Here is a 27,699-nt window from a genome sequence, read left to right as displayed (position 1 = left end):
GCTCAGCTGAGTTTTTATGGCGGTGGGGGTTTTTGGGTGGATCTCGCTTTTGAATTTTTACCAGGTACACATTTGAAATTTAAGGTGGATTATGATCAATGGCTCAAGTTTCTTTCATATTCTTTTGGGTCTAGAGCAAACTATTGCGAACTTATATCTACGGAGAGACAGATGTCCCACACGCAGACAGAGGGTGGGTAGGCTGCAACTCCCAGAGCAGAGATTTGGGCCAAGTGGTTTGTCATAATAAGGGAGAGAGGGATGACCCCCCATGTTCCTCACTCACAGAGGCTGCTCACCCAAATCTCTATGATGCCCTTTCTCTGTCGGGCCTAAGGAGGCGGAGGGTGGGGGTGAACTGCACACTGCCCCCGTCTTGGGATGGCCCCCACTACTTGCCATTGGTTGGTCTACGCCTGTGTCCCAGGCCAGCCCTGTCCTGCCCCCCATGAGGCCCCCCAGGCCCAGTCAAGGGTCTGCCCTGGTCCCTCCACCTCAGTCCCATTCACTCTTGCTTCCAAGTCTCATCGGACTTCTGGATTCAAGCCATGCTTCTCATGGCCCAGAGGGCCCCCCCCAACCGCACCTGCCCAGTCCTCTCGCAGAACCCTCAGCTGAGAAAGCCACTGTGTCCCCCGAACATGCTCGCCTGCCAGTGCCTCCAGGCCCCAGCCTCCCTCCCACCTCACCGGGACACCCCGAGGCTGCCTTTGAGGAACTCATTCCTTCTGATCTGAGCGACAGGGCCTTGGCATCTCGGCTGCTGGATGGCTCTCCCGCGGGTGCGAGCCAAGGACAGGAAGTGTGAGGTGGGGCCCGTGCAGGGCAGATGGGAAACCACGTGTGCCCACCTCAAAGGCAGGAGGCCCCTGACAGGTACCTGCTGCAAGTCCCGCCCAGCAACCAGCAGGCCAAAGGTGAGCTCGGCCATTCCGTCTCAAGAAGCAGCAGGGAGGATTTCTCAATGAAACCTCACAATATTAGGTAGCAGCGGCGAAGTCAACAGACAGACACACAGAAAGAGAGACGCCAGTGGGCCAAGGAGAACACCGTGGAGATGGCTCGGCCAGCCTGAGACGGCCCTGCGAAGCGCCGGTGGCAGCAGCTGCTCCGAGGCCCCCATCTTCCTCGACCCCCCATCGCATGGGCTTCGCCTGGTCCTGACACCCAGGGGCCCCGGACTCCACCCTCTCAGGGTCTCTGGCCTGTGCCGGCGGCTGCCTCAGGCCTGTTAGTGGGCTTTGTCTCAAACTGTGGGGAAGCACTGGGCCATGTCTGGGGACATCTGTGGTTGTCACAACTGGGGTGCCTCTGGCACTGAGGGGGTGGGGGCCAGAGATGCTGTTCAGCACCAAAAGTGCCCAGGATGGCCCCACCTCAGAGAATAACCCAATCCTAAAGGCACCTGTGCCGAGAGGGACAGACCCTGTTCCAGGCTTGAAGAGCCCTGGCACGGCTCCCGGACTGCGCAGCTTCCCTCCCCAGGCTCAGCCCCTTGGTGCCCGGTCCTCTGCCGAGACGCCATCTGGTGAGGATGCCCACGAGCCCATCGTGAATCCACTCTGCTGCCTGGAACTCCGGGCGCGCGAACCTGCCCAAGTGGCACCTCCACGGGTGGGCCGCTTCCACCTGAACATGTTCGAGCCCAAACCCTGGGTTCTCCCCTCCTGAAACTGCCCCTCTCGGAGTCTGCTGCGCAGACCAGACCTCCAAAAGCTTCCGGGTGTCCCGGCCTTTCCTCTTTCAGACTCGGCAGCCAACCTGCCAGCACACCGTACTCACCCCAGCTTCACCCAGGGTCAGACCCACCTGGGTCAGCCCAGCCAGCCGCTGCGACTCGTCCCTGTCACCTCTCCTTCACCTCAGGCTGTGCTCCACGCAGCAACCTGGGGAATCCTTTTAAACTAAGCTCAGATCAACGGGAAAAGCTCAAGACCTCTCCAGAGCCCACAGGCCCTGCCCAACCTGCCAGGTGCCATCCCCTGCACCCCTTACTTGCTCTGCTGCAGCTGCACGGGCCCCTAGCTGTCCCGCCAATGACTCAGGCCCAGTCCTGCCCCAGGGCCTCTGCATGGGCTGCCCCCGGGCCCGGAGTGCTGTGCGGCTGCCTCTGCGGCCTCCTCCAGGTCTCTGCTCCACGCACATGACCCAGAGACGTCCGCCTGACCTCCCATTCCACAAAGATGGCCCCTCTCTTTCCACTGTCTTGCTGCACTTCCTCTGCTGTGCTCATCTGCCCCGAGACCCGAGACAGCATCTCTGGTTTTGTTTTCCTGCCCACCTCCTCCACTGGCATTCCACCAGACCAGGCAATCTTCTTGTTCTTGTTTTACAATCATACTCCTGGCATCCAGAGCTGGTGTTGGCAACCTTTCCTATAAAGGGCCAGAGAGCAAATATTTTTGGCTTCGTGAGACATACAGTTTCTGCCATGCTACTCAGCTCTGCTGGCTATGGCATGAAAACAGCTGCAAACGACCCACAGATGAGTGGGCATGACTGTGCGCCAATAAAAGTTGATGTAGAAAAACAGACAGGGGGGCTGGATTTGACCTGTGGCTATAGTTTGCCAAGCCCTGGTGTGAGGAGGGCCTGGCACCTAGTAGGCACTCAATAAACACTGGTGGCTGAGTGAACGAGCAGCTGGCTACAATAACCCCTGCTGGACGGGGAATGATGTGTGGAAAAGCCTGGCTTCCTGCTCTGCCACCCCTCCCGGGTGGGGCGGCTGGGTCACAGGCAGGGTCAGCAGACAAACGGCGCACTGAACTAGATAGCCGATGGGTGAGCAATGGTTGGTGGTGAGTCAGGCTCCGCTCACCTTCCTGGGGAGTGAAGGGCTCACTCCAGTCATAGCCGTGGGCCTTTAAAACAGCGGTGACCTTGTACAAGTGGCAGAAGCCGGTCCTGCACTCGTTGGCTCGGAGGAAGCAGAGCTCGTCCTCCCCCTCTGACTGGGGGAAGGGGTAGAAGATGTCATGGACCTGTCCGGGCAGGAGAGGAGAGGCCGTGAGAAGGTGCCCTTGCTCCCCTAAGGAAGGTGAGGCCCTGGCGGACGGCTGGGCTGATGGGGAGGCACAGCCAGCCTCCCGCGGACTCTCGCGCCCGACGCTGGCCTGACGGCCCAGTTGGGACACACCCGCCCCCCGCCCTTACGTTGATCCACACGTCGGTGACCTCCTCGTACACCACATGCGGCTGGATGTTCCTGGGCACCGCTCTGGCAAAGGCCATCCGCTGCTCCTCGCTCTCAGTGATGGGGATGAACAGGGCCGGGGGCAGGAGGATGAGCTGGAGCCGCTGCTGGGGCCGGTCCAGGAACATGGCCCAGGCACTGAGCGGCAGGATGAGAGGGAAGCCGGGTGACGCGTGACCCCCCCTTCAAACTCGTGTGTAAATCAGAACTGTGCCCATTTTGCCAACACTTGACTGAGTAACCCTGCAGCCCACAAAGGTTTCCTGGCTGGGACATGCACTCCGGGGGACACGGAAAGATGACAGAACACTATAACTGTTCTGGAAACCTCTCACGCCATTAAGTCTTAGAGCGGCACTTGGCAAACGTTTACAACTTCTGTGGAATCCTCAGCCCATATATACCATCCTATACCTCATATTTTGCCACAAATAGGCAATTTTTTGAAAACCTGAATGTATTTAAATGATGACCTGTCAGTACGAGTGGCAAAATGGAATATCCACAGAGAACCACCAAATCAGAATACCACTGCAGGGATGTGAGAGTCTGGCGAGAGGCCATGGCCCGCCAAAGGCCCTGAGCCTCCGTCCAGGATGCCAGTGAGGACGGGGACCTGGCAACGTTTGGGGGGGGTTGGGGGCAGAAGCACATTTTCCTGTAAAGGGGCCAGCAAGTAAATATTTCAGGTTTGTGGGCCACACAGTCTCTTTGGCAACTGGTCAACCCTGCCAACAGTGCGAATGCAGCCACAGGCAGTCAGTAAATGACTGAGTGTGGCCGTGTGCCAATAAAGTTTTATTTACAGGCACCAAATGTGGATTTTGTATCATTTTCACATGTGATAAAGTATTGTTCAGCCCATGGGCGGCGGTGTGGGGGCTCTGGTTCAGGCGTGCTTGTCCTTGGCATGGGCAGAGGGCTGAAAGGTGAAGAGGAATGCTCCCCCTCGCCCCCCACCCCCCGACTGCGATGGGGACACTCACTATCTGCCGTCCCGGGTCCACCCGGCCCTGGCGAGGTATTCCACCTTCGGGAAGAGCACACCGAAGGGCTGTACCAGCTCCTTCTCTTGGGTCGAGACGATCTAGAGAGAAGAGACAGCGGACCCAGTCACACTGCAGCCCGACCACGTGCTGCCAGGAGGAGCCGGCCACCGGGAGAGGGACACCGTGCCCCCCAAATCTACACACTGGAGTCTTAACTCCTGGAACCTCGGAGCAGGGCCTTCTTTGGACACAGGGTGGTGGCAGATGTAATCAGTTAAGACGAGATCGTACTTTGGTGGCCCCAATCCAACAGGACTGGTGTCCTTATGATAGGGGAAATGTGGACACAGGCACACCCAGGCAGAGAATGTCTTGTGACAGACACGGAAGGCGGCGGCCATCTGCAAGCCAAGGGGAGGGCACAATGCTCCCTCACAGCCTTGGAAGGAACCAGCCCTGCTGACACCTTGACACTGGCCTTCCAGCCTCCTGAACTGGGAGACGATAAACCCCGTTGTTGAAGCCCCCCTCTCTGGTCTACACTGCTTTGTTACAACACCCAGCTGGCTGGGAACGGAGGGTTCTGGTCAGGTTGTCACTGCAGAGACAGGTGACCTTGGGCAAGATAGCTTCTGGATGCTGAAGCTTGTGTGAGGCTAAACGGCTGGCATGGCTTCCCCCGTGAGGACCGCTGGGAGAGAGGTGGGCAGGGCCGCGGGCATGTCCCACACTCGAGCTGCCCCAGCCCGCATCCTCCAGCTGCCTGCTCCGATCAGTGTAACTGGTGCCCACTTCGGGGCCCTGCTGATGCCAGCCCACTGTCTACCAGTCTCTCAACACACAGCCTGGCCTCCCAACTCCTCGTGAAGAAGCTTTTCCCGAGGGTCCTGGCCACTCTTACCTTGCCTTGACTGTCGGTCTGGAACTCAGCCAGTTTCAAGGTGATCTTGGGATTCTTGCTGCCTGCAGAGAAAGCAAGGTGAGCCTGGCGGGTGTCAGGGCAGAGGCTGCAGGGCAGCGCCTTCAGAAAGGTGACACAGATGAAGGGCGGTGCGGGGAGGAAGGAGCCGGGTGTCCGAAGGTCTCCCTGTGGGTTGGCACCCTTTCTGGTTTGGGCACAAAGTCCCCAGGCAGGGCTTCCTGACTTTGGGCCTAGACCTTGTTCCCGACAGTGATGTGACAAGCTTCATAATTTAAGAACAGAGGCCAGACCCTGTGCTAGTTGAGGATTAGGGGGGTGACACAAACTTGACAAAGACACCTCCTTGCCTTTGGAGAGCTTGAGAGCTAGCTGTGAAGGCACCCACAATAAAACAACCGATGACACAGAAAGGTGGCACGGGCCCCAGAGACGCAGTTGGGTCCTGGGCTGTCGGGAGGCGTAGCTTATAGGCTGGGACAACCCAGGCCTGCTTGCAGAGGTCGGGTATGGGTCAGGCTCACAGTTCAATCACAATCTCAACTCTGGCCCTCACTGGCACCCAGGCAGAGCCATCTCTGAGCCTCGGTTTGTCTGAGTCTTTCCACCTAAGCCAGGGACTAGAGGAACTGTCAGGAGGCCCGACCTCGCACGGCACATAGTAGGTGCTCACTGATGGTTAGTAAGAATGATTATTTTATATGCTTCCATGGAGACCACAGACAGACTGAACCTGGCCTGTGTGTATATTTTGTGTAGCTTACTAAGTGTTTTTAAATAAACTGAGGGACGTTTTAAGAATTGGGAGATTCTCAGGTGACACCGGATTCTTGGCTTCTCTTAAGAAACAGGCAAACTTGAGTCTGACCACTGCCCAGATGCCCTCACCCACCCTGGGCCCTCTCCTGTCCCAGGCCCTCACCTGTCCTGGGGTATCTGTAGGAGTCCGTCTTCCTTTCTTCCAGTGCAGGAGAGGGCACGTGAATGACTTCGACCTCCGACTCATCAACTTCCTCGTAGAGGACTCGCAGTGTCTTGTGGCCTTCCGCACCTGGGAGGGGCAGGGCAAACCACTGAGGGTGCCAGGCAGCCCCACTGCCATCCCAACCCCTGCCCACACACCAGGGCCCTGCTCTACCACAGCTGGGTCCAGACAAGAGCATGAGGCCTGGGGTGCGATGCTGGCTGGGCCACTTACTAGACCTCATGCCATCACGTCTCCTCTTGGGATCTTGAAACCCCAACCCTGGGGCCTCAGGAAGTAACTGCAAGTGGAGACAGGGCCTTTAAAGAGGGGATGAGGTTAAAACGTGGTCACTAGGATGGTCCCTGATCCAACAGGACCTGTGTCCTTACAAGAAGGGGAGGTTAGGACACAGACATGCACAAAGGAAAGAGCAGGTGAGGACGCAGGGAGAAGACAGGTCTCCAAGCCAAGAGACAGGCCTCAGAAGCCACCCCTGCCGGCACCCTGATCCTGGGCTTCCAGCCTCCAGGGCTGGGAGAAAATACCTGTCTCTGTTTAAGCCCCCTGGGCCTGTGAGATGTCTGTGTTTAAGTCGCAGGCCTGTGGGCCTTTGTTCTGACGGCCAGAGCCGATCAGTGCACAGGCTCTGGCTTAAGAAGCAGCATCAAGTTAGAAGTCATCAGAGAAGCCGGTGACTAACTGGCTGCGTTGATGTCACCGGGATGGAGCCCGTGGCCTCTCCTTCCTCGGCCGCTGGGAGTACTCCTACTCTGCGTCCTAAGCCTCCCTGGGGCCGGACCACTGACACCTCCAGCCCGTGCCACACCCCAGTCAGCCTGCAGGCCAGCCCGCCCCCCACCAGCCTTGGGTGCAGGGTTGGAGTGGCTCAGGGGCCTGAGGCCACCAGTCCCAGCACGGCAGGCCTGCTGCTCACACTCAGTGCCTAGGGCTTCTGCATCTGTCCCCGGGCATGGAGGACCCCGGGGGCCTTCAGTTTGTCGGCCGGTAAGCAGCCCTCGGTTGCCTCGGTCTCAGAAAAGACACTGCTCTGTGCAAGGCAGCCGGGAGGTGGCCCCAGGGCCTGGGGTCTGAGGGCAGGGTCACCCCAGGAGGAATAAGACTCCCTTGGGCTGCAGCATTTGGGGTCTTCCCCAAAGGGGCTTCAGGGCCACTCTCAACAAAGTAAGGTCCTTTGAGGTCATCCAGGCCAGTGGATTTCCACCAGGATCCACTCTGTGACCCCAGGGGACATCTGTGATTGTCACAGCTTGGGTGACACGTTGAGTGGGGGGGCCAGGAATGCTGCTCAGCCCCCCATGGTGCCCAGGACGGCCCCACGGGGACATGGCCCCAATGTCCACAGCGCCGAGGGGGAGAGACCTTCATTTAAAGACTTTATAGACCAGTGTGGCGTGGTCAGGTGCTTCAGGCCCCCAGGGGGCCGCAGGCTGAATGACCTGACCAAGGTCGCACATTCCCAGTCTGGGACCCCCCCACCCACCCTCGGACGTGGCCCGGGGACATGTGCTGCCCTCTACCCATCCGGAGGTAGGAAACTGTCCACTCCGGCTAGGGCTCGGTGCCACCAGCAGGCCTCACAGGCCGCTTAACACTGGCAGCGACTCCTCTTCCCAAGAGCCAGCTCTTCGTATCACAGGATTTTAACGCCTAGCTGCTATCTACAGTAGGACTATAAAGGCTTTTTTTAAAGTCGATTCAAGGAAAAGGTGGGTAGATGTAAAGGCAACAGCGACAGCAGATGGGTGGCACGTGGCTCTGATGGTGGACGGCCAGCACCCAGCACCCTGGACGCTCGGCTGTCGCGGCCATGTGCTCCGCTGAAACACAGGGGTCTGGGGATGAGCTCTGGGGCGGGGACACCAGCCAGGCCCCGGGCCGGGGCGACTGAGAACAAGGCAACCTCAGGGCCAGTGCTGGTCTAGGGGCAGAGGGTCTGACGCTACTCGTGCGCCAGGAAACAACTGCCCCAACTCTCAGAGGTCCGATCTGCTTGACTGAATACGGGGTGGGTAAGATCCCTCTGTTCTGCTGGGGCAGAATATCTGGAATACAAAAGGGCCCACTGACCTGGCTTCTCTCATAATTGTTGGCAAAGTCCATCAGGACTTAGCTTCACCTCGGCTGTCTCACAGCTGGGACTCTTCCCTATGGCAGCTCTGGGGTCCTCAGCACTGTGGACATTGGGCTTGTCCTGGGCACTGGGGCATGTCCTCACCCACTGTCTGCCGGGAGCCCCGAGTCTTAACAACCACCGACGTCCCCAGACAGGACCCAGTGTCCCCTAGGGGCAGAGTCACCCCTGGTAACGTGCCACTGACAAGCTCCAGAAGGTCGGGACGTGTGTCCAAAGATGTTGGCCGCAGTATTGCTCGTAACATGAATCAAAACCAAACCAGAAACCAGGGACAACCAAAAACACGGAACCGGTTTCAGTAAACCGTGGCACATCCACGCCTGGGGCGGCTGCGGCCTTGCAGAGCCCCTCTGCGCTGACCGCAGTGGACTGAATGAACGCATTCCCACCGCATCCGATGGTCCTGGGAGGCGGGCCTTTGGGACAGGATTAGGCCCCGAGGGTGGGGCCCTCCTGAATGGGATCAGTGCCCTTACAACAGAGACCCCAGAAGGCCCCCAGCCCCTTCCTCCACAGGAGGACACAGCAAGAAGGCGCCGTCTGTGAGCCTGGAAGCAGCCCTCACCAGACACCGAAGCTGGTGGCGCCTTGACCTTGGCCTTCCAGCCTCCAGATCCACGAGGAGTGAGTGTCCGCTGTTTATACGCGCTCCCCGCCCCCCAGCTCCAGTCGTGGCATTTGTCACAGCAGCTCACAGGGACTGAGGTGCTGATGTGACAGAAAGGCCATGGAGGTTTAAGTGAGAAGAGCAGAAAAGCAGGTGGACGGGCGCTGTTAATAAAAGCGGTGTGCGCGGAGGTGGCTTCTAACAGCGGAAAGGGACCTACCCTCCCAGGAGGCTGTGGGACACCACCAGTAGCCAGTGAAGCGGTCAAATTCTTCCTGGATGACGAAGGTGGCCACGCCAGCAGACCTGGGGTCATCGAGGACATTGGGTAAGCCTGGACGGGGAGAGAGCCGCACAAGCAGTGAGACGCCGAGCCGACAGGAGGTTTCTCCCCTGTTGCTGTGGATGCGTGGGGCCGGAACACTCGGTGGGACCATCCCGGGCACTCTGGGCTGTTGAGCAGCACCCCTGGCCCTACCCCCTCGATGCCAGGAGTGCCCTCACTCAGCTGTGACAACTACAAACGTCTCTGGATGTGGCCAGCATCCAAGCCGCCCTGGGCTCCGAAGCTTGGGTTTAGAGGGAAACCCAGGGCTGCGTGGCAGGGATCTGGGGGATCCATGCGGACGAGGGATCCGTGACATGAGACCACAGCGCACAGACGCTGCAGACATCTGCAGAAGGACAGTCGCTTCCAGCTGGCAGGGGTGTGAGGGCAAGATTGGGGAGCAGGCCTAGCTGAGCTTGACCTGATGGTGTGGGACAGGAGAGCCGGGTGGGAGGGGCCCGACAAGCAGGGGGGCCTTGGCGGGGAGGCCAGGCCAATTCAAGCAGAGACAGACCACAGTCCAGACGGCTGGACTTGGCGAGGCCAGGGGAGGGCTGCACGGGAGGGTGACCAGCGGGAGCAGGGCCTGGGGAGGGGCCTGGCTGTTGGGGGCAGTGGCGTGGGGGCAGGAACCTTTCTAGAAGCTGGGCAGGCAGCTCTGACTGCAGTCCGCAGGGTGTGCTGGCCTGGACTCCAGCCAACCGAGTCCTGCATGCTCCTCTCTGCCCAGCCTCACCTCTGTGACAGAAGGTCAGCCGCCGCTCCTCGCCCGTCTCAATGTTGGCTACCCACAGGTCGCTGTTGTTGATGAAGGAGAAGAAGGTGGGGTCGGCGGGGCAGATCTTGGGGTCCATGCGGGGCCCAGAACACTGTGTTTTGATTTCCAATGGCTTCATGGGGGACACCTGGGGACAGAGGAGCCCGGCTCAGGGGGGGCAGAAGGCCAAATGGCCGCCCGCCCGCCTGCAAGGGACTGGGGCTCACCATGAAGCCGTTCTTGCCCCCGTCCCAGCAGTGGAACAGGCTGTTGCTGGCCTGGAAGAGGAAGAGGCCGCTCTCACTGTGGAAGTCGTAGGACGTGATGCCGAAGACCCCCAGGCGTTTTCGCTCCCGCAGGAGCTCCTCCTCCCGAGAGTAGACCCCGTGGTGGGGCGTGGCCTGGGGACATGGGGACAGGGGCGCATCAGCAGCTGGGCACCCTGGGCATTTCTGGGAGGAATCTGACCATCTGCGTTTGGTGCATGCCAAGGAGAACTTTCCAGCGAGCAGAGCTGTGCTAGGCAGAAAGGGCAGAGGAGCCCCAGACCTAGTGGCCGTGCGGGTGCCCAGCGGGCCCTGGCGGGTTTCCAGGGCTCACCCAGGGCTTCCTCCCTCTGAGCCCCGTCTCTGGGCTTGGCCTTGCCCACGAATTACACGTGGAGGTGCAAAGGGATGAGGGCTGTTAATGACAAGAAGTGTGTCTTTAAAAAGCAGAGCCCAAAGCGAAACTACCCCATGAAGGACGCTGTGTGAGCACGAGCTGCCCGGCAGGGGCTAAGGGGCAGGCAGAGGACAGTGCTTGGCACTGGCACGGAGAAGCTCAGAGGGTGTCACCTGCCTCCCCACCCACCACCCTGGCACTATCACAAATAAGGCAAAGGGCACTCTGGTGCCTTGCTGCCATCTCCTCCCAGTGACAGTCTCTATAAAAAGGTGTCAGCCCAAGTTAGTCCCACGTCTTTGGCGAGGCGTTTAGAAGGAGGAGATGCATCTGATAAGAGCTCCTATCAGAGGCCTGGTCTCTGGGGCCTGGGCACACAGGGGGCAGGAGTGGGGGGGCGGCTCCCATGCAGCCTCGCACCCAGCTCACCTGGAAGTGATCCAGCATCTGCTTCCAGGACAGGAGCAGCAGAGCCTCCTTCCGTACCTTCCTGGGAATCTCAGAGTAGAGGAGGGAGTTCTCTCGGCTGCCGTACGGCATCCCTTGGGGGAGACAGAGGAAAGCCAGACGGGTAACCTTGCCCAGGATGGGGAGAGGGCCCGCAGCCGGACTCTGGCTCCTGGGGCTGCGCCCAGCTGCTCCTGCTCTTATACAGCCCTGGCGGCACGCTCCTCCCCAGAAAAGCTCTGCGGCAGCCCCTGTGTCTGGACCTCAGCAATAGGGATGGCGTCTCCCACTCCTGAGCTGTTGGTGCTGAATGGCTGGGCCTAAGTTACTGAAGAAACAGCGCGCAGGATGGCACCAAAGGGCTGCTGGTGACCTGCCACCCTCGGCGGGCTGTTTGCTGTTACAGGGTTTTGCACGGGCCCAGAGTGAACCGGGGATCAGAGTAGGAGCAACTGTGGGACAGGAAGTGGGAGGAGGGTGTCCAGGCCAGCATCCCAGCCCCTCTGCTGCCATCAGGGCGGGTCACTCTCTGGGGGGCTGGGCAGCATGCCCGCGGAGCAGACACGCCTGACTGGGAACCACTGACCTACTCTAACACTACCCATGAGAGTAGCTGCCCAATGGGGGTTCTGTGCAGATTAAATGAGGTAAGAAATACAATGCACTTAACACAATGCCTGGACTATGTCAGCTTGGAGAGAGGCCAGCGAGTTTCACTAGTAAGCTGCACCTTTTCACATTCCTGCATTCTGCGATTGGGACGTATCTTCATGTTGAAGGTGTGGTCATGTCCTTAGTGGTAAATAAAAGACTGGTTATCCTCCAACCGGTAGTGTTTTTGGCATGAGGTTAACAGCCGAAGGCGGATGACTCTGTCTGGAAGCCTTGGTGCCCCCCGGCCATGCAACGAGGTGGGAGATGGCGTGGCACATTCACCACGTGCAACCCTGCAGCAGCTGGCAGGATGTCCCGACAGCCACGGATGCTCCGTGGGCTAACGATGGATGGATCACAGAATTCGCAAGCCCCTCTCGGGTCCTCTCTCGACTTGGAGTCTTTCCAGAAGGGAGACTCGATCTGGTGCTGGCCTCTCTAAGGGCACTTCACATGGCCACAGTCAGACTCATTCCCCGCGAGAGGTGCAGACGTGCCACTGGGCCTTCTTCCTTCTCGAGTTCACGCGAAAAGTGGGGATGAGAATGACGTGGTGAGATTCTGATTCCCCTTACGTGAAATGTCCAGAGCAGGCAAATCCAGAGGCGGGCTGAGGGAGGGGCTGCGGGGGGCTGCCTGCTAGCGGACACAGGGCTTTTTCTAGAGAGCCGGAAACGCTCTGGAATTAGATCGTGGTGACAGCTGCACAATACCGTAACTACACTAAAAACCACGGAGCTGTCCACCTTTAAAAGTGTGATTTTTATGGGATCTGAATTAGATCTTAATTTTCTTAAAAAAAAAAAGCATCGCAGGGCATGTGGAAGCTGGGAGGGAGCAGGTGCGAGCTCCGGACCGCCCCGGCCGCGGGGCTCTCTGGCGCAGCTGGAGCTCTCCAAACAGGACGTCAGCAGCAGCGGTCTTGCCAAGGACACTGGAGCCACCTCCCCTTTCCAGCTGATTAATAAGTGATGATACCAAATGGCGCAAGCCAGCACATTCCCCGGGTGAGCTGCCCTCAGCACTGGTGACAGTGACGACCGACGAGCGAGACGGGGGTCTGAGCAGGCGGACGGCTGTCTGCTGTCTGCCCCTCCCCTGCCTTCTCTTCCCAGCTCCGCCCTGTCCCTAGGGACAGCACCCCCACCCCCAACACCCACTGGCAGGGCAGGTGGCCCAGGCCTGCACGGACGCTATTTCTACCACCGTGGCCTTGATGGCTGGCCTAGTGGCCACGTGGCCCATACTGGGCCGGGGCTCTCCCCTGGGTCTGGACACAGGACATGAGGACACAAGAGGTCTCCCTCCCCTCTAAGGGACACCCAGAGCTACCTGGGGCCAGTGCCCAACTCAGCCCAACATAAGACGCCCACTTGCATCAAGGGAAAGCTGACCACGTGGAGCGGGAGCGACAACATGGACGAGGTTTCCCAGCGCTGCAGGTGGAGCCTGGAACCTGAGCCGCCACCATGCCATCTTCCTGGCAGCAGACGCCAGCACATTCCCTTCTCTGTTCTGTCTTGTTTGCCTTGGGCTTTATAGCAGCCATCCGGAAAAGCTTCCCTTGTGGACCTAGTGACTGGCTCCATGGGCTTCCTGGTGCCCACTGAGGAGGCAGGGGCCCCCAGGGGGAAACGGACAGGGCAGGTGGCACACTCAGGAAAACGGGCTGGGCCTCACCCTTGGAAGCCCTCTGTGCTCAATCCACGGACATCTGCAGGCTGCCAGCATTCACCCAGGTGCTGGGCTGCTGCAAAGATGGACTCTAAGTACTTGGGGGCTCGGGTGAGGTCTGCCCTAGGACTTGGACAGGAAGTGAGGTCAAAGGTATACGACAGTATTGAGTGACGCAGACAGATCGGGGAAGTGGGCACAAAGTCACCCTGGCTGCTGGAGGGCCTCTGGGCTGCTCTAGGCATGCTTTGGAGTCAGCCAGGTCCACAGCTTTTGTCCGGTGTGGCCCATTACCCACTGGGGTGGGCCCTTGGCAGCATCCTGTGGACCGCGGGGACCACCCTCCCCAGCCTGACTGTGCACAGGCCGTAGCCACCTGGACATCCGACCTATGCTGAACCAATTCAATTCCCTCTCCTGAAAACAGAGAAAGCTTGTCTGTTTCTGCTGGTATCTGGAACCCCAGGCATGAACCCCAGGAGCCCAGCAGCGGGAGGCAGGTGGGCAACGAGGTGGACCCAAGAGAGGAGTGTGTCCAGAGCACATGCCAGGCTCCACATTCCCAGCGCCATGTAACGAGGCCCCCAGGGGCTCTCGGACATGCCCCTGGGTCCTTACTACGAGGTGTCCTCGGTGGCTAACCTAGGTTGGAGGGTTTCTGTCTTCCGGCAGCTCTGTGGCTGGCTGAACAACGGCTCCTGAAGAGGTCTGCGTCCTAATCCCCAGGACCTGTGACTGGGTGCCTTCCTTAGCAAGAGGGACTTTCTAGAATGGGACAGAGCTGAAGACCTCGGGCTGGCGAGATCAGCCTGGATGAACCAGGTGGGCCCTAAGTGTCACCACATGTCCTTGTAAGGGTGACAGAGATCTCAGCCACACCGACGAGGCCCATGGGACCAGGGAGGCCAAGACGGCAGTGATGTGGCCACAAGCAGAGGAACACCAGCGGCCACCAGGAGTGGGAAGAGGCAGGACCAGATTCTCCCCTTGGGCCTTCCAGGGAGCACAGCGCGGCCCTGCTCACTCCTGGGTGTCACACAGTTTTCGGGACTCCTGGTGTCTGAACCGGGAGAATAAACGTCTGTTGTTGAGGCCGTGGCGACGTGTCCCAGCAGCAGCCCCAGCAGACACCTACGAGGGCCTTGACCAGGACGGCAACCTGAACTCGGGCAAGTGAGCGGTGGGCAACTGTGTTGGGAGAAAAGGCTCATGAAGTCATGGACCCTCCGGGGAAAGAGAGGCAAAGGCCACCAGAGGCCCCAAGTCTTGGCCACTCTCAGTCCCCACAACCAACTCCATCTTGGGCCAGTGAAACCTGAAGCCCTCCTGTCCTGATCTCCCCGAGGCCGGAGCTGGCAAACGTCCTCCTGCAAAGGGCCAGACTGTGCGTATTTTCGGCTTTGTGCACCAGGTGACCTCTGGCACCCACACTCACAGCAGCCACAGAAGGTAGGGGAAGGCCTGGGCATGGCTGGGCACCAATGAAACCAGGTTTCCAAACACAAGACAGCCTTCACTTGCCCACCCCTGTTCTAGGCCATTCCCGGCTCTAACGCTGTGCTGCCAAGCTGCCTTCTGGTTTCCACGTGGGTCTCCTTGAAGAGGGGCTGTGCTGCCTGCGGGCAGGGGACAGCCATCTGGCGTCCATCTCGGTCACTGTCAGGTCGCCGGGATGGGGTCAGCCTCAGGTAGAGGGTGTTGACTGACACCTGCTCATCTGCAGGCACTGCCCCTGGGGCTGAGGGTGCACAGACGGCGACCCAGCCCCAAATGTCCAGTGTTGTAGCTGAGCTCCTGTCCCGGGTCAACAGGCACAAGTCAGGCTGCTTTCAAAGGAACACGTTTGGAACTGTTCCTTCCTGCCTGGTGAGACCCTTAGGCAAGTAGGGCAACGCTCACCTGCCCGACAGACATTTACTGTCCTCTGACCAGAAGCCAGGCCCTGGCCCGGAGGCTGAGGCTACCGGCACACAAGATACTCATCAGTGCCCTGCAGGTCCTCAGGTGGCCAGGCAGGGAAGACAAACGATAAACTGCAGGTGACAGAGAGAGTGAGGCACAGGCCCGCAGGAGAAAGTGACTAGCAATTAACAAGCTCACCCGGCTATCTAGGGCAGAGACAGCACGTCTCCAGTAATCCCAGGCACGTGGTTATGCAATCATGGCACCTTCCCTTGAGCCTCAGGATCCTTCTTAACACATCCGCCCACGGCGAGCGCCTGATGGAGTTACTTGCGCCTCCCCCCGCTGGGGGCGTCCTGTTGCTCACTGGCCAAGCCCCACCCAGTCCGGGTGCCTGGGAAGTGACTCAGGCGGTGAGCCTGGCTGACCCGGGATGGCAAACAATCACAGGGGCCCTGGCCCACCCACATACGGGGCCCAAACCACGTGGCTGCCCCAAGAGCCGGGGCAGGACCACCCCTGCTTCGCTCACCCGCACCCCTGACCCCCTTGCGGGACCCCTGCACCATCAGAGCGACGAGATGTCACCACGGGCGGCACAGCGTCGTGGGACAGTTTGCCCAGGGCCAGGCCCGTCTGTTCAGACCTCCTAGCTAACAGGACCACAGGACTTCGGAGCAGCTGCCATCCAGGAAACACCGCCCTGGCCGACGGCAGCCTCCCGGGCCCAAGGCTGCCTGGAAGGCTTACCAAGGTAGTAGAGGCGGTGGGAGTGGGGGCCGGACTCGTCCGTCTTCTGCACAAACTGGAAGTCGTGCGGCGCCTTGTTGATGACGAGGCCCGAGTTCTTGCGGCTGCTGTGGATGACGTCCCGAAGCTCGTCCCAGGAGCGCTTCTGCACCTGGAAGCGGGCCGCGGGGTCCTCCACCTCCACCGCAGCGCCCTGGCCAGACGCTGGCGCCCCGGTGGCCATCCTCTCCGCCCCTTCAGAATTCAGCGAGAAGCTACGAGGGGTAAGGGAGAGGATGAGAAGGGGGCTGGGGCCCAGGCCCACCTACAAGCTGCTGCTCCGCACGTACTCCCACCCCCTCCAGACCAGCCTGGCCCCCGTGCACCTTTCCCCGTCTGCCTAGGTATTTCTCCAGCTGTTCCACTCCCTCCAACACCATGAAGGCTTCAGACACCCACACCACCATCCCCTCTGCCGAGTGACTACAACTGTCTCCCAAGAGGACTCTGCACACCGCTGCGAATCTGATCCCTTAACTGAAACCCTGAACATCCTCCCTTGGTTTTCCATAGCCCCTTGGGTAAACACCAGGTCTCAGGACAGCCTTCAAGGCTCTCTGACCTCTGCCAGGCCTTCCCTTTTCATCAGTTCTCCAGCCAAACTGGCCTTCTCCCGGCTCCTCAAACAGGCCAGCATCCTTTATACCCCAGGGCCTTTGCATGTGCTGTTCCTCCTCCTGGAACCCTTTTTTCTGCTCTCTGCTTGACTAACTTCGTAGGTGAGCTCTTAGTGTAAATGCCTGTCAGGCCCTCAGATGCCTTCCCTGACCATCCGTACTAAAGATGGTCTCCCTCTTAGTCCTTCACATGCCACCTCGTTGCTGCCACCCTAAGAGTGTTCATCACAATGGTTGTTCACTGACTGCCTGACCTGTCATGGTGGTGTCCCCAGAGCTACATGTGGTCCCTGGCACACAGCAGGGGTTCCACGGAGGGCCATGGGATCTCTTGTACTACGCCTTCTGGGAGTCATACTCGCTCACAGGCAAACAACTGAGCACAGTGAATTTAACTGAGCACCAAACCTTGGCACCCTTGCCCAGCAAGGGAAGCCCTTGTGCCTCACCGGAGGTGCTCAGGCAAAAAGGCAGCACAGCCCGAGGGTGACAGGGGCACACGCCCTTCCCTCAGAGGACGGCCCACTCCCTCCTCCCGCCCCTCCCCGCCCTCGCTGCGGAGCACACTTCTTGAACGGACTGGACCAGCCAGGCAAATATTTGCTTTAGGGAAATCTAAACACGGCCACAGTGACCCGGTTCTGGAAGAGCAGAAGCCATCTAGCGAGTCCAGCTGAAGGAAGCAGGGCAGCCTTGTTTTCCTCCCTGGGCACCACCCGGTCGGAGGCCCTGGGGACGCTGGGACTCCTGGGACCACGTGGCTTTCCAGGGGGATGTCAGTGTTTGTTTGCCAGAGGTGGGGGCTGCACCCAAGGCCGGCACAGCGTGGGCCAAGGGCTTTAGAGAACTAACAGGCAGAGCCGGGCACCCTTTCTCCCAGGTGCCTTCCAATTCCCAGACAGCCTTGCCCCTTTCCACAAGACCCCACAGTGTGGCCTCTGTAGGAGGAAGGGCCCCCGCCTGCTTTGAGGGGAGGAGGAAGGATGCCAGAAAGGCACTGACGGCTTCTGAGCACCGCCTCCATGGGCGGATTTCCAACTGACCCCGGAACAAATGACAGGAAGAAATGGCCCTTCTCAGTAGATCTACTTGAACAGCCGGCAGCGGCTCAGGGGACACAGCGGGTCAGCGTGTCCTGCCCCCAGCCACAAAGAGCAGTCTGTCCGGCTCCTCCCACGGTGGTTTTGATGACACCGACCACAGAGCATCCTATGGGGCCCTCAGAGCTTTCGGGGCCCTCGGGTCAAATAAACCCAACCCGGAGAGGGCTGGAGACTTGCTGAGGGTCACACGCAGCATGACCTGCCCACTGCAGAGCTGTGGATTACCTGCAGGGCGGTAGGGGTCGGGCCGGCTGGCTGAGCGCGCCACAACCCATGAAGCCCCAAGCGCTGCTGGCAGCAAGCCCGGAAAACCAAGCCGGGGGGCTCCTCCCACCAGCCCAGCCCCCACCCCAAACTCTGGTTTTTTGCTCACAGCAGAAAAACGGATAGTGGCCTCAAGGGCTCCCAAAGGGGACCCCAGCAACCAGAGCCTGGTGGAAGCACTCACAGAATCACATGGCCTATTTCCATAGCAAAGTACAATAAAAACGGTCTTGCCTCTGATCGCTGCAGATGGCCCAAGGAGCAAAAATACGGCCCAGGAGATGAGAAATGAAATGAAACATTGGGAGAAAGTTCTAGATGTGGCCGGGCAGCCTGAGCTCCCAGACAGGCTGAGGCTTGGTGCTCTGCCCAGGCCCTGCACTCGGCCGAGAAGCAGAGAGGCTCCAGGGAGGCGGGGACAAGGAGCAGGTGAAGGAGACGCCGCCGTTCCCACCCAGCACCAGCCTGTTGCTGGGCTTCTCAAGTCAAGAGTTTACACAGCTGGAAAAAAGAGAGGGAATTCCAAGCCACTTAGGCCAGGTCCACCTACACTTTCCTGCTGCTCATTGGTCGCATGCCGCACAGCCTGTGAACGTCACCGGCAACTGCTCGGGTTTGACCGCCTGTGCGGTCATTGACAAGGCCTAATGGGAGTTCTGTGAGCTCTGGGCCCTCAGGGCATCCGCTGGAGACCCGCACAGGGGCTGTGGCAAGGCAAGCAGGCAGAATGCAAGAAGAAACCGTGGATTCTCAGTGTGGGCTGCCAGTCTGGGAGAGTTCAGACTGAACACAGAGTGACGAGACAGGAAGGGAGGTAGGCGCTGGGAAGGCGCTGGGCAAGGGGAGGCGAGGAGCGGAAGGCCTACCATGCTTTGGAGGAAGGCATGCCTCTGAGTGGCCCTCCGTGCAGTGTCCTGGACGAAACAGCGGGCCATCCCCTGCCTCGAGGGGGCTGCCCTGGCACCATCCAGGCCTTCCACCATTACAGCCAGCCTTAGAGAGTCTGTGTGCAGCCCAGCCTGTGCCACCCAGGACCTAATGCACTGGAGAAGGGAGACTTGGGTCCCCATTGCTAACCAGCCCCCAACCCATGTGCCCCCAGACACGGGAAGCGTGCATCAGGGGAATCAGTCACTGGGTGGACATCCCGTGTCTTCCAGAGGCAGCTCCAGGTCCGTTCCTGCCTCCCGGATCGCTCACGCTCACTTAGGGTGTTAGAAAACCGCCAAGGGGATCAGTCACCTGGGCGAGGGATTCCTACAGCCTCCTCACCTCGTGCCAGACCCCCAGATGTGAGATTTACCCAGTGCACAGGCTTGCGTGCATAATTACACTGAATCCTCACTGTAACCCTGGGTGGTGATTTCTGGGGTCATCCCAATTTGGGAGACGAGAGTGTGGGCTCAGAGAGGTCAAATGGCCCACCCAGTGTCACCCCATGAGGAAGGGGAGGGGAGCCTGAGTCTGTTGGCCCCAGAACCCACATCCCAACCGTGAAGGCTGTGGTTCTCAGCTGGGCTGATCCTGTCCCGGGGGGAAATGGGGACGTGTCAGGGGACGTCTGTGCTTATTATCACAACTGGGGTTGCTCCTGGTATTAAGTGAACGGGGGCCAGGGAGGCTGGTCAACTTCCAGTGGCCAGAACCGCCCCCCAGAAAACAATCTGGTCCTGATGTCAGTAGACCTGAGGCTGAGGAAAGCTGCACACCCACACGGCCTCCTCACATACCACAGAACAGTGCCTGGGGAAATGCAGAAACAAAGGGGGCGGCAGCGTGGAGCAGGGGAGGTGTCTCCCCAGACAGAAAGCTCTCGGGAACTCAGGAACCTCTGCAACACCCCCACCGATCAGGGCTCCTGAAGCCATGCCCCCTACCTTCTCCAACTTCCTGTGTTCTCAGTGTCCAGGCGAAGCTTCTTAACTTTCCGCATTCACCGCTCGGCTGACCTCAGGAGGGTGGGGGAGCCTGCAGGTGGAGACACCCCAGGACTGAAACTCCCAGCAGTCCGCGACAGCCAGCCCTTGCCCCTTCTCCCCTCCCATTTCCTGAGGGGAACACCCAATCCGTAGGTGTGCTAACGAGGCAGCCGGTCAGGCCCTGCCCTGAGAGGGTGCCTGGCATTTGCCAGAAGCCAGCATTTCTGGCTGACTGGTTCTCCCAAAGGAGAAGTCGCTGCGAAGATGGGAGTCTCAGATGACTCCAGATCATCCCCAGGCACTTGCCAGAAACCAGATAATCCCAAATTCCCCATGGGGGCTGCTCTCAGATGGCCTTCCCCATCTCACCTTCACCCTTTGTCCTTCACCATGACCTCCACGCTGGCCTTACTCTCCCCTAAACCCACTGACTCATTCCCACCTCAGGGCGCTGGCACTTGCCAGTTCCTCTGCCTGGGACACCCTTTCCTGCTTCCCGTATGACATGCTCCCTTTTTTCCTTCGGGTCCCGTATCACCTCTTCAGGGGTCTCTCTTGGCACCCAATCCGAAGTTGCTTCCTTGTCGCCCCCATCCAACACCTGGTCTGCTGCACACCACTCCTTCCAGGACAGCTAAGCTCTCAACAGGGGTGAGTCAGAGCCTCGGCCTCACACTAGCCCTCAGAGTAAGTCCCTGATGGGTCAGACGGTACAAACCAGGGTGACCCCATGTCTCTGAGTCACCTCTCCCTCTCACTAGGTATATTTAAACGTGGGCAGTATCCTAGGGCCTCAGGAAGATAGATGATGATGGAACAGAGTCTCCTGGGATCAGTGGGTCCCCTAACCCAGTGGGTCAAAAGCAAGGCCTATTCTGCCCCCAAAGGGACATTTTTGGTTGTCACGACTGGGAGGCATGCTATTTGCATGGAGACCAGGGGTGCTGCTAAACAGCCCACACTGTGCAGGATACGCTCCCCCCACCACTACAAAGCCTGATCAGGCCCCAGATACCACAGGTGCTGAGACTCACAGCCCCTGCTCAGGAGTGAATACTCCCCACTGGGAGGTCAGCTCCACAAGCACGCACATCCATCCTCTTCCCCTCTTCCTGCCGCACCGCCTGAGCCAGGAAGCACTCAGTCAACATTTTAGGTTCAGTGAGTGAGTCCCTGTCCTTGCTTGAATGCTGTCTAAAGTCAAAAGGACCTCTGGTTTAGTTAGCACCTAAACAACTTCCTGATGGGCAGGCAGGTGCCCAGAGGCTTAAAGAAAAGCAAGCACAGACAGGTCACAGGAAAGAGATCACACAGAAGAGGTGAAGCAAAACATCCCTTTAAAAAAGCACTGGCTTCCCTCTCAGTCCAGGAGTGAAAGGAGTGGTCTCTAGAATCAGAGAGAGAGGGGTTCAAATCCTGCCTCTACCACTTCTGGTCTGTGTAACCATGAGGGAACCCCTTAACCTCTCTGTGCTTTCATTTCACAAGCTATAAAATGAGACTGCAATCCCTAGGCTTGGGGCTTGCGTGAAGATTAAATGAGACTGCACAAATAAAATACCTGTCATAGCAGAAACTATGATAGCCAGCACTGCTGACTTAACAAGTTATTTAAAATCACACCCAGGGGAGAACTGGGTTAAAGTTCCTTTCAGAGCCAGCATCCACACCATCCACTAAGTTAGGTGTGGTTGGATGCAGCCCTACCTCCACCAAATCCAGCTGCAATCAGTACTCTCTCCTCTTTCTCCACCAGTCTTTCCGGGGCTTCTTACTGGGACAGCTGGAGAGGGATACTGGGTGGGAAGAAAGTCTCCAGCCAGAGCACACTAAGCTGCAGCTATTGGTCTGGGTACCCGCCAACTGTCCCAGAGGGAAATGACCCCAGGGTTGTAGAAAACCACTTCCTGCAGACGTCTATTTCCCAGAGAAGGCAAATGAACCCTACAAGCCCACACACCAGCCTTCCTGGCCACCCCACACCAGCACAACTGACCTTCTAAAGGGTCCAGAAAGCCTCCATTCCGGCTGCATGTGTGGGACACAGACCTTGACAGAGTAAATGTGTCATTAACAAGGAGGGGTAAGGGAAGGACTGGCTAACCCACCCTCTCTCCTTCCACCTGGGAGTCCCGACTGTTGGGGCCTGATTCTCTACCTGGATAGATTCTAGCGATGCCTCACCGCCCTGTAGCACTGTCCAAACGCACCTGGACGAAAATTCCTCCCACCGGGCCAACTCCCCCAGGACCCAATGGGGACTACAGGGATTGGTGATCAAAGTGCACACCTCCTGGGCTTTGGTCCCTGCTCCTGGAAAGCAGGTTCGTTCTTGCGCCAAGACAAGTGACTTCCTCACCGTGGGGGCGCGTGGTGGGAGGGCGAGGTGTCTGTGGTGGGGGAAAAGGGAACGGCGACTTCTGATGGCTCAGCGGCAGCGTGGATGGGGAAGTGTCAAGGCTGGTCTAAGGCTGTGTGGGAAGGTGGGCCGGAGCTGGACAAGCCTCGGCGGGAGGCTGAGAGAAGGGGATGTGGGTGGCGGGAGACCAAGCGCTGGGAAGGGGTGCAGCGGGTGAGGACAGGATGCGGGTCAGGGAGGTGGCCTCTGCTCTCGTATCGGGAGCATGTGTTTGCACGGGGAGGGGACCTCCAGAGCCTGCAGGGAAGGAGGGAGTTCTTGGGTGCGGCCACCCCAGAAGGGGCCAGAGGCAGGCGGCTTGGGCAGCAACGGGATGGGTGTGGACGCCGGGCCGGGGAGAGGCTGAAAAGCGCCCCGGCCAGCGGACGTGGCGGGCTGGTTAGAAGGAGCCGGGGCGGAGGGGAAACCGAGGCGGGGGCTGTTGGAAACGGGAGTCCGGCCAACGGGGAGGCCAGGGAGGAATGAGCCGGGGAGGCCAGTCAATGGCGGGTTCAGAGTCGCGGCCGAGGCGGGACGGGGCGCGCGGGCGCTGCTCACCGGGGCTCGGGGCCGGCTCGGGGCGGCAGCCGGGCTGGGCAGGGCGTCCCAGGGCCGGAGGCGCCTCACTCTTGCGGCTCCATGCCCGGGACTGCGGCCCCGGAAGTGGCGAGCGCGGGGAACAGCAGCGCTGGCGGACACGGGGGACTGGGCGGCTCAGGCTCCTTTGACCCGGAAGTCGAGTGGCCCAGCCGGCGACCTGGGATTGGCTACCGCCCGGCCGGCACCAAGGCGCCCCCGGTGCTGGGGGGTCGCTCTGGCACGGCCCTCCGGGCCAGTGGCGTGGGACGTCCCACGGACGGCGTATTCTGGCGCGGGGAAGGACGCAGGAGAAAAAAAGACACCCCCACGTAACTTGGTATCACCCAGTCAGAACTATAATACTTCCACTAAAGAAACATAGAAAGGCTCCTGACAGCTGTGGCGTTGGTGGTATAGTGGTTAGCATAGCTGCCTTCCAAGCAGTTGACCCGGGTTCGATTCCCGGCCAACGCAAGCATTGGTGGTGTTCTATTTATCTTCTTTTCTCCTTCACAGTCTAGGTAAAACTTTTCGGTAAGATCATACACCCATTACTTTGAAAAAACTTTAAAAACTCCATAGTAATTTTGAAAGTGGCAGAAAGAATAAGGATAAAGCGCACGGAACAAGAATTTGTATACCGGTTATTTTGAAATAGGTTTTAAAGCTACTGTATATATAGGAGAAAATAAGTGTTTCCGCCCGGGATCGAACCGGGGACCTTTCGCGTGTGAGGCGAACGTGATAACCGCTACACTACGGAAACCCACGGAGGCTGGTTTCCCCGGGAGTATCATAAACCAACTATAGGACAGAAATTGTCCCACTGTAGCGCTGAAATGAATATTGTTTGGTTGCGGTCAACCGAGATGATTGCCGCTCTTCCTGAAAACCCATCACTCTGCTGGAGACAATGGAAGCTGGAAGGAATTAAAAAACAAGAGAATGTCCAACACACTCACATACACACATCTTTACAATTTTGTCAACGCCTTTTCTATGAAAACAACCCAAGACAAATGTTGCTAAAAAATCTGAAGACAATGTTTCATGAGTTCGTCTCAGAGATGGAATCTTTATTTAAAATATCACTAAGTGCCTACAGATACGTACCATATTGGTTCGTCCCAGACCACTTTCTACAAGAACTTGCTGTAAAGGATTTTTATTGTTTGTTTGCACTCTAGGGGCTGGGGGGCGGGTTGGGGGAAAAGCCAGACATAGAAGATTAATTAAAATGACTTTTCATCTCCTAACCTAGAGCTAACTTGTTAGCATTTTAGATCAGTCTTTTCGTTTCTTTTTTAAAAGAGATAGTATAAGGGGAGGGAGGTAATGGCAAGAATTTAGGGTCAGACTTCAGTGAAAGGGAAGAGTCCTTCCCTTACCCCTCCTTGTTAATGACACATTTACTCTGTCAAGGTCTGTGTCCCACACATGCAGCCGGAATGGAGGCTTTCTGGACCCTTTAGAAGGTCAGTTGTGCTGGTGTGGGGTGGCCAGGAAGGCTGGTGTGTGGGCTTGTAGGGTTCATTTGCCTTCTCTGGGAAATAGACGTCTGCAGGTTCTTCCCTGCACCCTCCCCGAGACCAGAATTAGGGGCAAAAATTAAGAGGGATGCAAAAAACCTCAATAATCAAGATAGCGTTTTAACGCAATATTCTAAAATACCCAATCAACGGCGAAACCAATCTCATGGTGAACAACACTTTAGAACTTTAAATCAAGACAGGTTTTTGCTGTGCCTTGCCAAACTATACTGGAGTCTGAAGCAAAAGCAAAAACGTGTGCCTTTCTTTACCTCTTTTATATATACATGCATATATTTTCTAATGGCTATTTCCTCTAGAAGATCGTGGAAAAAATATTGAACCTTGCAAGTAGATACATTAAAATTCACAACATTAAGAAGTTAGTGTAATTTTACTTTCCTGCATTTAATGGGAGCAAACCCAGCAATATCATTTTCCGTATCTACTTCTGGGGGCATTTAACCATTAAAAAATTATATAAAACATATATCGAGAGGCACGTATTTTTCCTTCTGCCTCAGAGTCTAATATGGCCCAGCAGGGCACTGTCACATGACAATACATCGCAAAGACCTTCTGTATTAGTTTCCTACTGCTGCTGTGACAAATTAGCACAGTAGCTGGAAATAACACAAGTTTATTATCTTACAATTCTGGAGCCAGAAGTCGCCAAATTGGTCTTAAGAGGCTAAAATCAAGCTCTGTTGGCAGAGCTGTTCCCTGTGGAGGCTCCAGGGGACACTACGTTCCTTTGCCTTTTCTGCCTTCTAGAGGCCACTGCATTTCCTAGGTTCACGGCCCTGCATCACTCCAGCTTCTGGTTCCCTTGTGACACCTCCCTCGATTTTGACCCTCTTGCCTCCCTCTTATAAGGACCCCTGCGATTACCTCAGGCCCCCCAGATAATGCAGAATGATCTATCTCAGGATCTCTAATCCCATCTGCAGTCTCTTTTTGCCATATAAGGGGACCTATTCATAGGTTCCGGGGATTAGGATGTGGATATAGCAGAGCCACGTTATTCTGGGGGCTTTGGATAAGACAGACCATGGGGTGCAGGGTGAGGGCAGGCGCTGAGGGACCAGGGCAGGGGGTTCCTCTTGTGGTCCAGGTGAACAGTGATGGGCAGAGGCAGTCTGAACCCTCCACAGTCTGTCCTCCCCACATCCGACGCCAGAGGGCGCCCGTGAGCACCTGAGTCAGGTGTCCGTCCTCTGCCCACAGCTCTCCGGGACTCACACCTCCTTCCTGTTCAAAGCCCAAGTCCTCCCCACTGCCCACCAGGCTCCCCACGACCTGCCCGTCCCCTCCTTGCCTTCCCCCGCTCCGTCTCTCCTCCTTGCCCCCTCTGCTCCAGCCACACGGGCTTCCTGTTCCTCCAACAGGCTCAGTGCTGCCGCAGGACCTTTGCACTGGTTGTGCTTGCTGGCTTCCCCCAGGTATTTCCAGGGCTTTCTCCCTCTCCTATAATTCATGGTTTCAATGTACCTCCTCAGAGGGGCCTTCCCCGAGCCTGGCTAACTTTAAAACTTTCTTCCCCCCACCTCCCCACCTCCACTTTGGCATCCACAAATTCATTCCCTATCATTTTACCATGTTCTTTCATTGGCTTATTAGTGCCTGAAATAATCCCATTTTGCAGATCTGTTTACTTGTTTCTCCTCTGACTTCCCCACTGGGGTACGAACTCCACCATAGCAGGGTTTCTTGTTGTCTGTTTGAATCTACTCTTTTCCCTACATGTCACTATAGGCTCAGAAACATTTCTGTTGAAATTAGAAACAAATGAACAGATGGCCAGAGGAAGAGAAAAGACCTGGGAGTGAGGGTGGAGTAATATGGGTGGGCTCCCTGGTGGAGGGAGAGAAGTTCAGAAAACATGTTCTCTCTCCCAAGAATCACCTCAAAGCCTGAGAGCTCACTTACCTGTCCCCCCAAAAATACCCTCATTTAAAATGATTTCTTGGGTTCTTCAGATCTGCTTGGGGCAGCCAACGAGATGTGTGATGCCCAGTAAGTTGCTCCCTCTCTCGGCTTGCATTTGCCTGTTTGAGGTCCAGCAGGTACCCCGGGGGAGGAGGCTACAACCAGAGAAGTGCCTTGTCTGGGAAGGACAATAATTCCATCTTCCCACTAGGTGTCAGCAGGAGCACAGCCAGCTGGGCATCGCTCAGTGTCCCCCAGTCCCCGAGGCCAGAGGCCACCCCTTCCTCACTGCCCACTCCCTCCACCCATCCAGCTCTACTCTGAGCCCTGGACGCCGGCATCTCAAAGACAGACATTTCCCCCCATGCACACACCCCAGTATTTGCAGAAGTGTCCCTGTTCCCAAGCAGGCAAGGTTGCCGGCCTGTTCTACCGGGTGTCTAGCCATTCCAGGAGCCTTCAGGAAAGCCGGAAGCAGGAAGAGGAAAGAAAAAAGAGAAACAAGCAGGGATTCCATGTTTCCAGTCTGGGAAACACTTCTTGCAAATGCTACCTGCGTAGATATCTTTGTATGTCTGAGAAAACTATGCATGGGATAATGGAGATGTGGGCTGGGAACTGCTCTAAGAAATGCCACATTAACCGAGGCATAGAGAGGTTAAGTCATTCACTCAAGGTGACACAGAGAGCTTAATTAACATTTCCAAGGCCACATAGCTTATAAGTAACAGAATCACAATTCGAAGCCACTGGTCTCGTTGCAAGGCCGTGGCATAAGACTAGACTGCCTTCGAGGCAGATGAAGTTACAGTAATCATGACAACTAAAAAGAAAATGCAATAAAAAGCCCTTGAATCTTTTTCAAAAGGGTGGGGGAGAGCTTCTCTTTTCATGACACACCTTTTGTGTTGAATTTTTGGTGAACCAAGAGTTAGTTTCATAATTCAACCCATTAAAAATGGTAGAAATACAGACTATTTGTTCCTAGTCTTTTCAAAACAATAAGGAAGTCATTTCTGATTTAACCGATGTCCTCTGTGAGCTGGTATCACTACTTCAATGAAAAATTAGTTAAGAAAATAGTGATAGTTAAAGTGCCAGGTCCTGAAATTCAGGTGTTTTAATCACTTCTTTATGGAACTAGTGTGTGTATGGGGTGGGGGGGTCCTCATTATGCCCATTTTACAGATAGGGAAACTAAGGCTCTGAGATTTAAGTTACCCCAGAGTCTGTGTACTGAAGAGAGAGCTTGATTTCAGGAACCATCTCCTTCACTTCAGCTCTACACTGGCCCCCCAGAACAGCGCTCTTTCA

At 57.3% G+C, this 27,699-nt stretch overlaps 1 protein-coding gene and 2 non-coding genes across 9 annotated transcripts in view; 1 reads left to right on the top strand and 2 right to left on the bottom strand.

Moving 5' to 3' along the window:
• Window positions 1-23,084, bottom strand: part of DPP9 (dipeptidyl peptidase 9) — a 36,135-nt gene extending 13,051 nt beyond the window's left edge. The window contains exons 1-15 of one of the 7 annotated variants that reach the window (XM_036883828.2): window positions 22,907-23,082; window positions 22,241-22,340; window positions 21,947-21,999; window positions 20,489-20,645; window positions 19,909-19,999; window positions 16,009-16,262; window positions 11,011-11,123; window positions 10,146-10,319; window positions 9,898-10,066; window positions 9,054-9,167; window positions 6,027-6,155; window positions 5,087-5,148; window positions 4,183-4,283; window positions 3,157-3,334; window positions 2,822-2,984 (exon numbers count right to left, since the gene is read on the bottom strand). In XM_036883828.2, the coding sequence (XP_036739723.2) occupies window positions 2,822-2,984; window positions 3,157-3,334; window positions 4,183-4,283; window positions 5,087-5,148; window positions 6,027-6,155; window positions 9,054-9,167; window positions 9,898-10,066; window positions 10,146-10,319; window positions 11,011-11,123; window positions 16,009-16,262; window positions 19,909-19,964 (1,513 nt within the window). In that variant the 5' untranslated portion in view covers window positions 19,965-19,999; window positions 20,489-20,645; window positions 21,947-21,999; window positions 22,241-22,340; window positions 22,907-23,082. Of the gene's footprint in view, window positions 1-2,821; window positions 2,985-3,156; window positions 3,335-4,182; window positions 4,284-5,086; window positions 5,149-6,026; window positions 6,156-9,053; window positions 9,168-9,897; window positions 10,067-10,145; window positions 10,320-11,010; window positions 11,124-16,008; window positions 16,263-19,908; window positions 20,000-20,488; window positions 20,646-21,946; window positions 22,000-22,240; window positions 22,341-22,906 lie in introns of all 7 variants that reach the window. The other 6 variants (XM_036883861.2, XM_036883819.2, XM_057489810.1 and 3 more) reach the window with 6 other exon arrangements.
• A 245-nt stretch (window positions 23,085-23,329) lies between these two features.
• Window positions 23,330-23,401, top strand: TRNAG-UCC (transfer RNA glycine (anticodon UCC)). Its single transcript has one exon. It is a non-coding gene; the product is annotated as a tRNA-Gly (tRNA).
• A 219-nt stretch (window positions 23,402-23,620) lies between these two features.
• TRNAV-CAC (transfer RNA valine (anticodon CAC)) lies at window positions 23,621-23,693 on the bottom strand. Its single transcript has one exon. It is a non-coding gene; the product is annotated as a tRNA-Val (tRNA).
• Window positions 23,694-27,699: the final 4,006 nt, after the last annotated feature.

Source organism: Manis pentadactyla, chromosome 12, assembly GCF_030020395.1.
Source record: "Manis pentadactyla isolate mManPen7 chromosome 12, mManPen7.hap1, whole genome shotgun sequence".
In the NCBI taxonomy this organism is placed as follows: domain Eukaryota; kingdom Metazoa; phylum Chordata; class Mammalia; order Pholidota; family Manidae; genus Manis; species Manis pentadactyla.
Note: the sequence above shows the minus strand (reverse complement) of the source record. Positions and strands in the feature narration are given on the sequence as shown.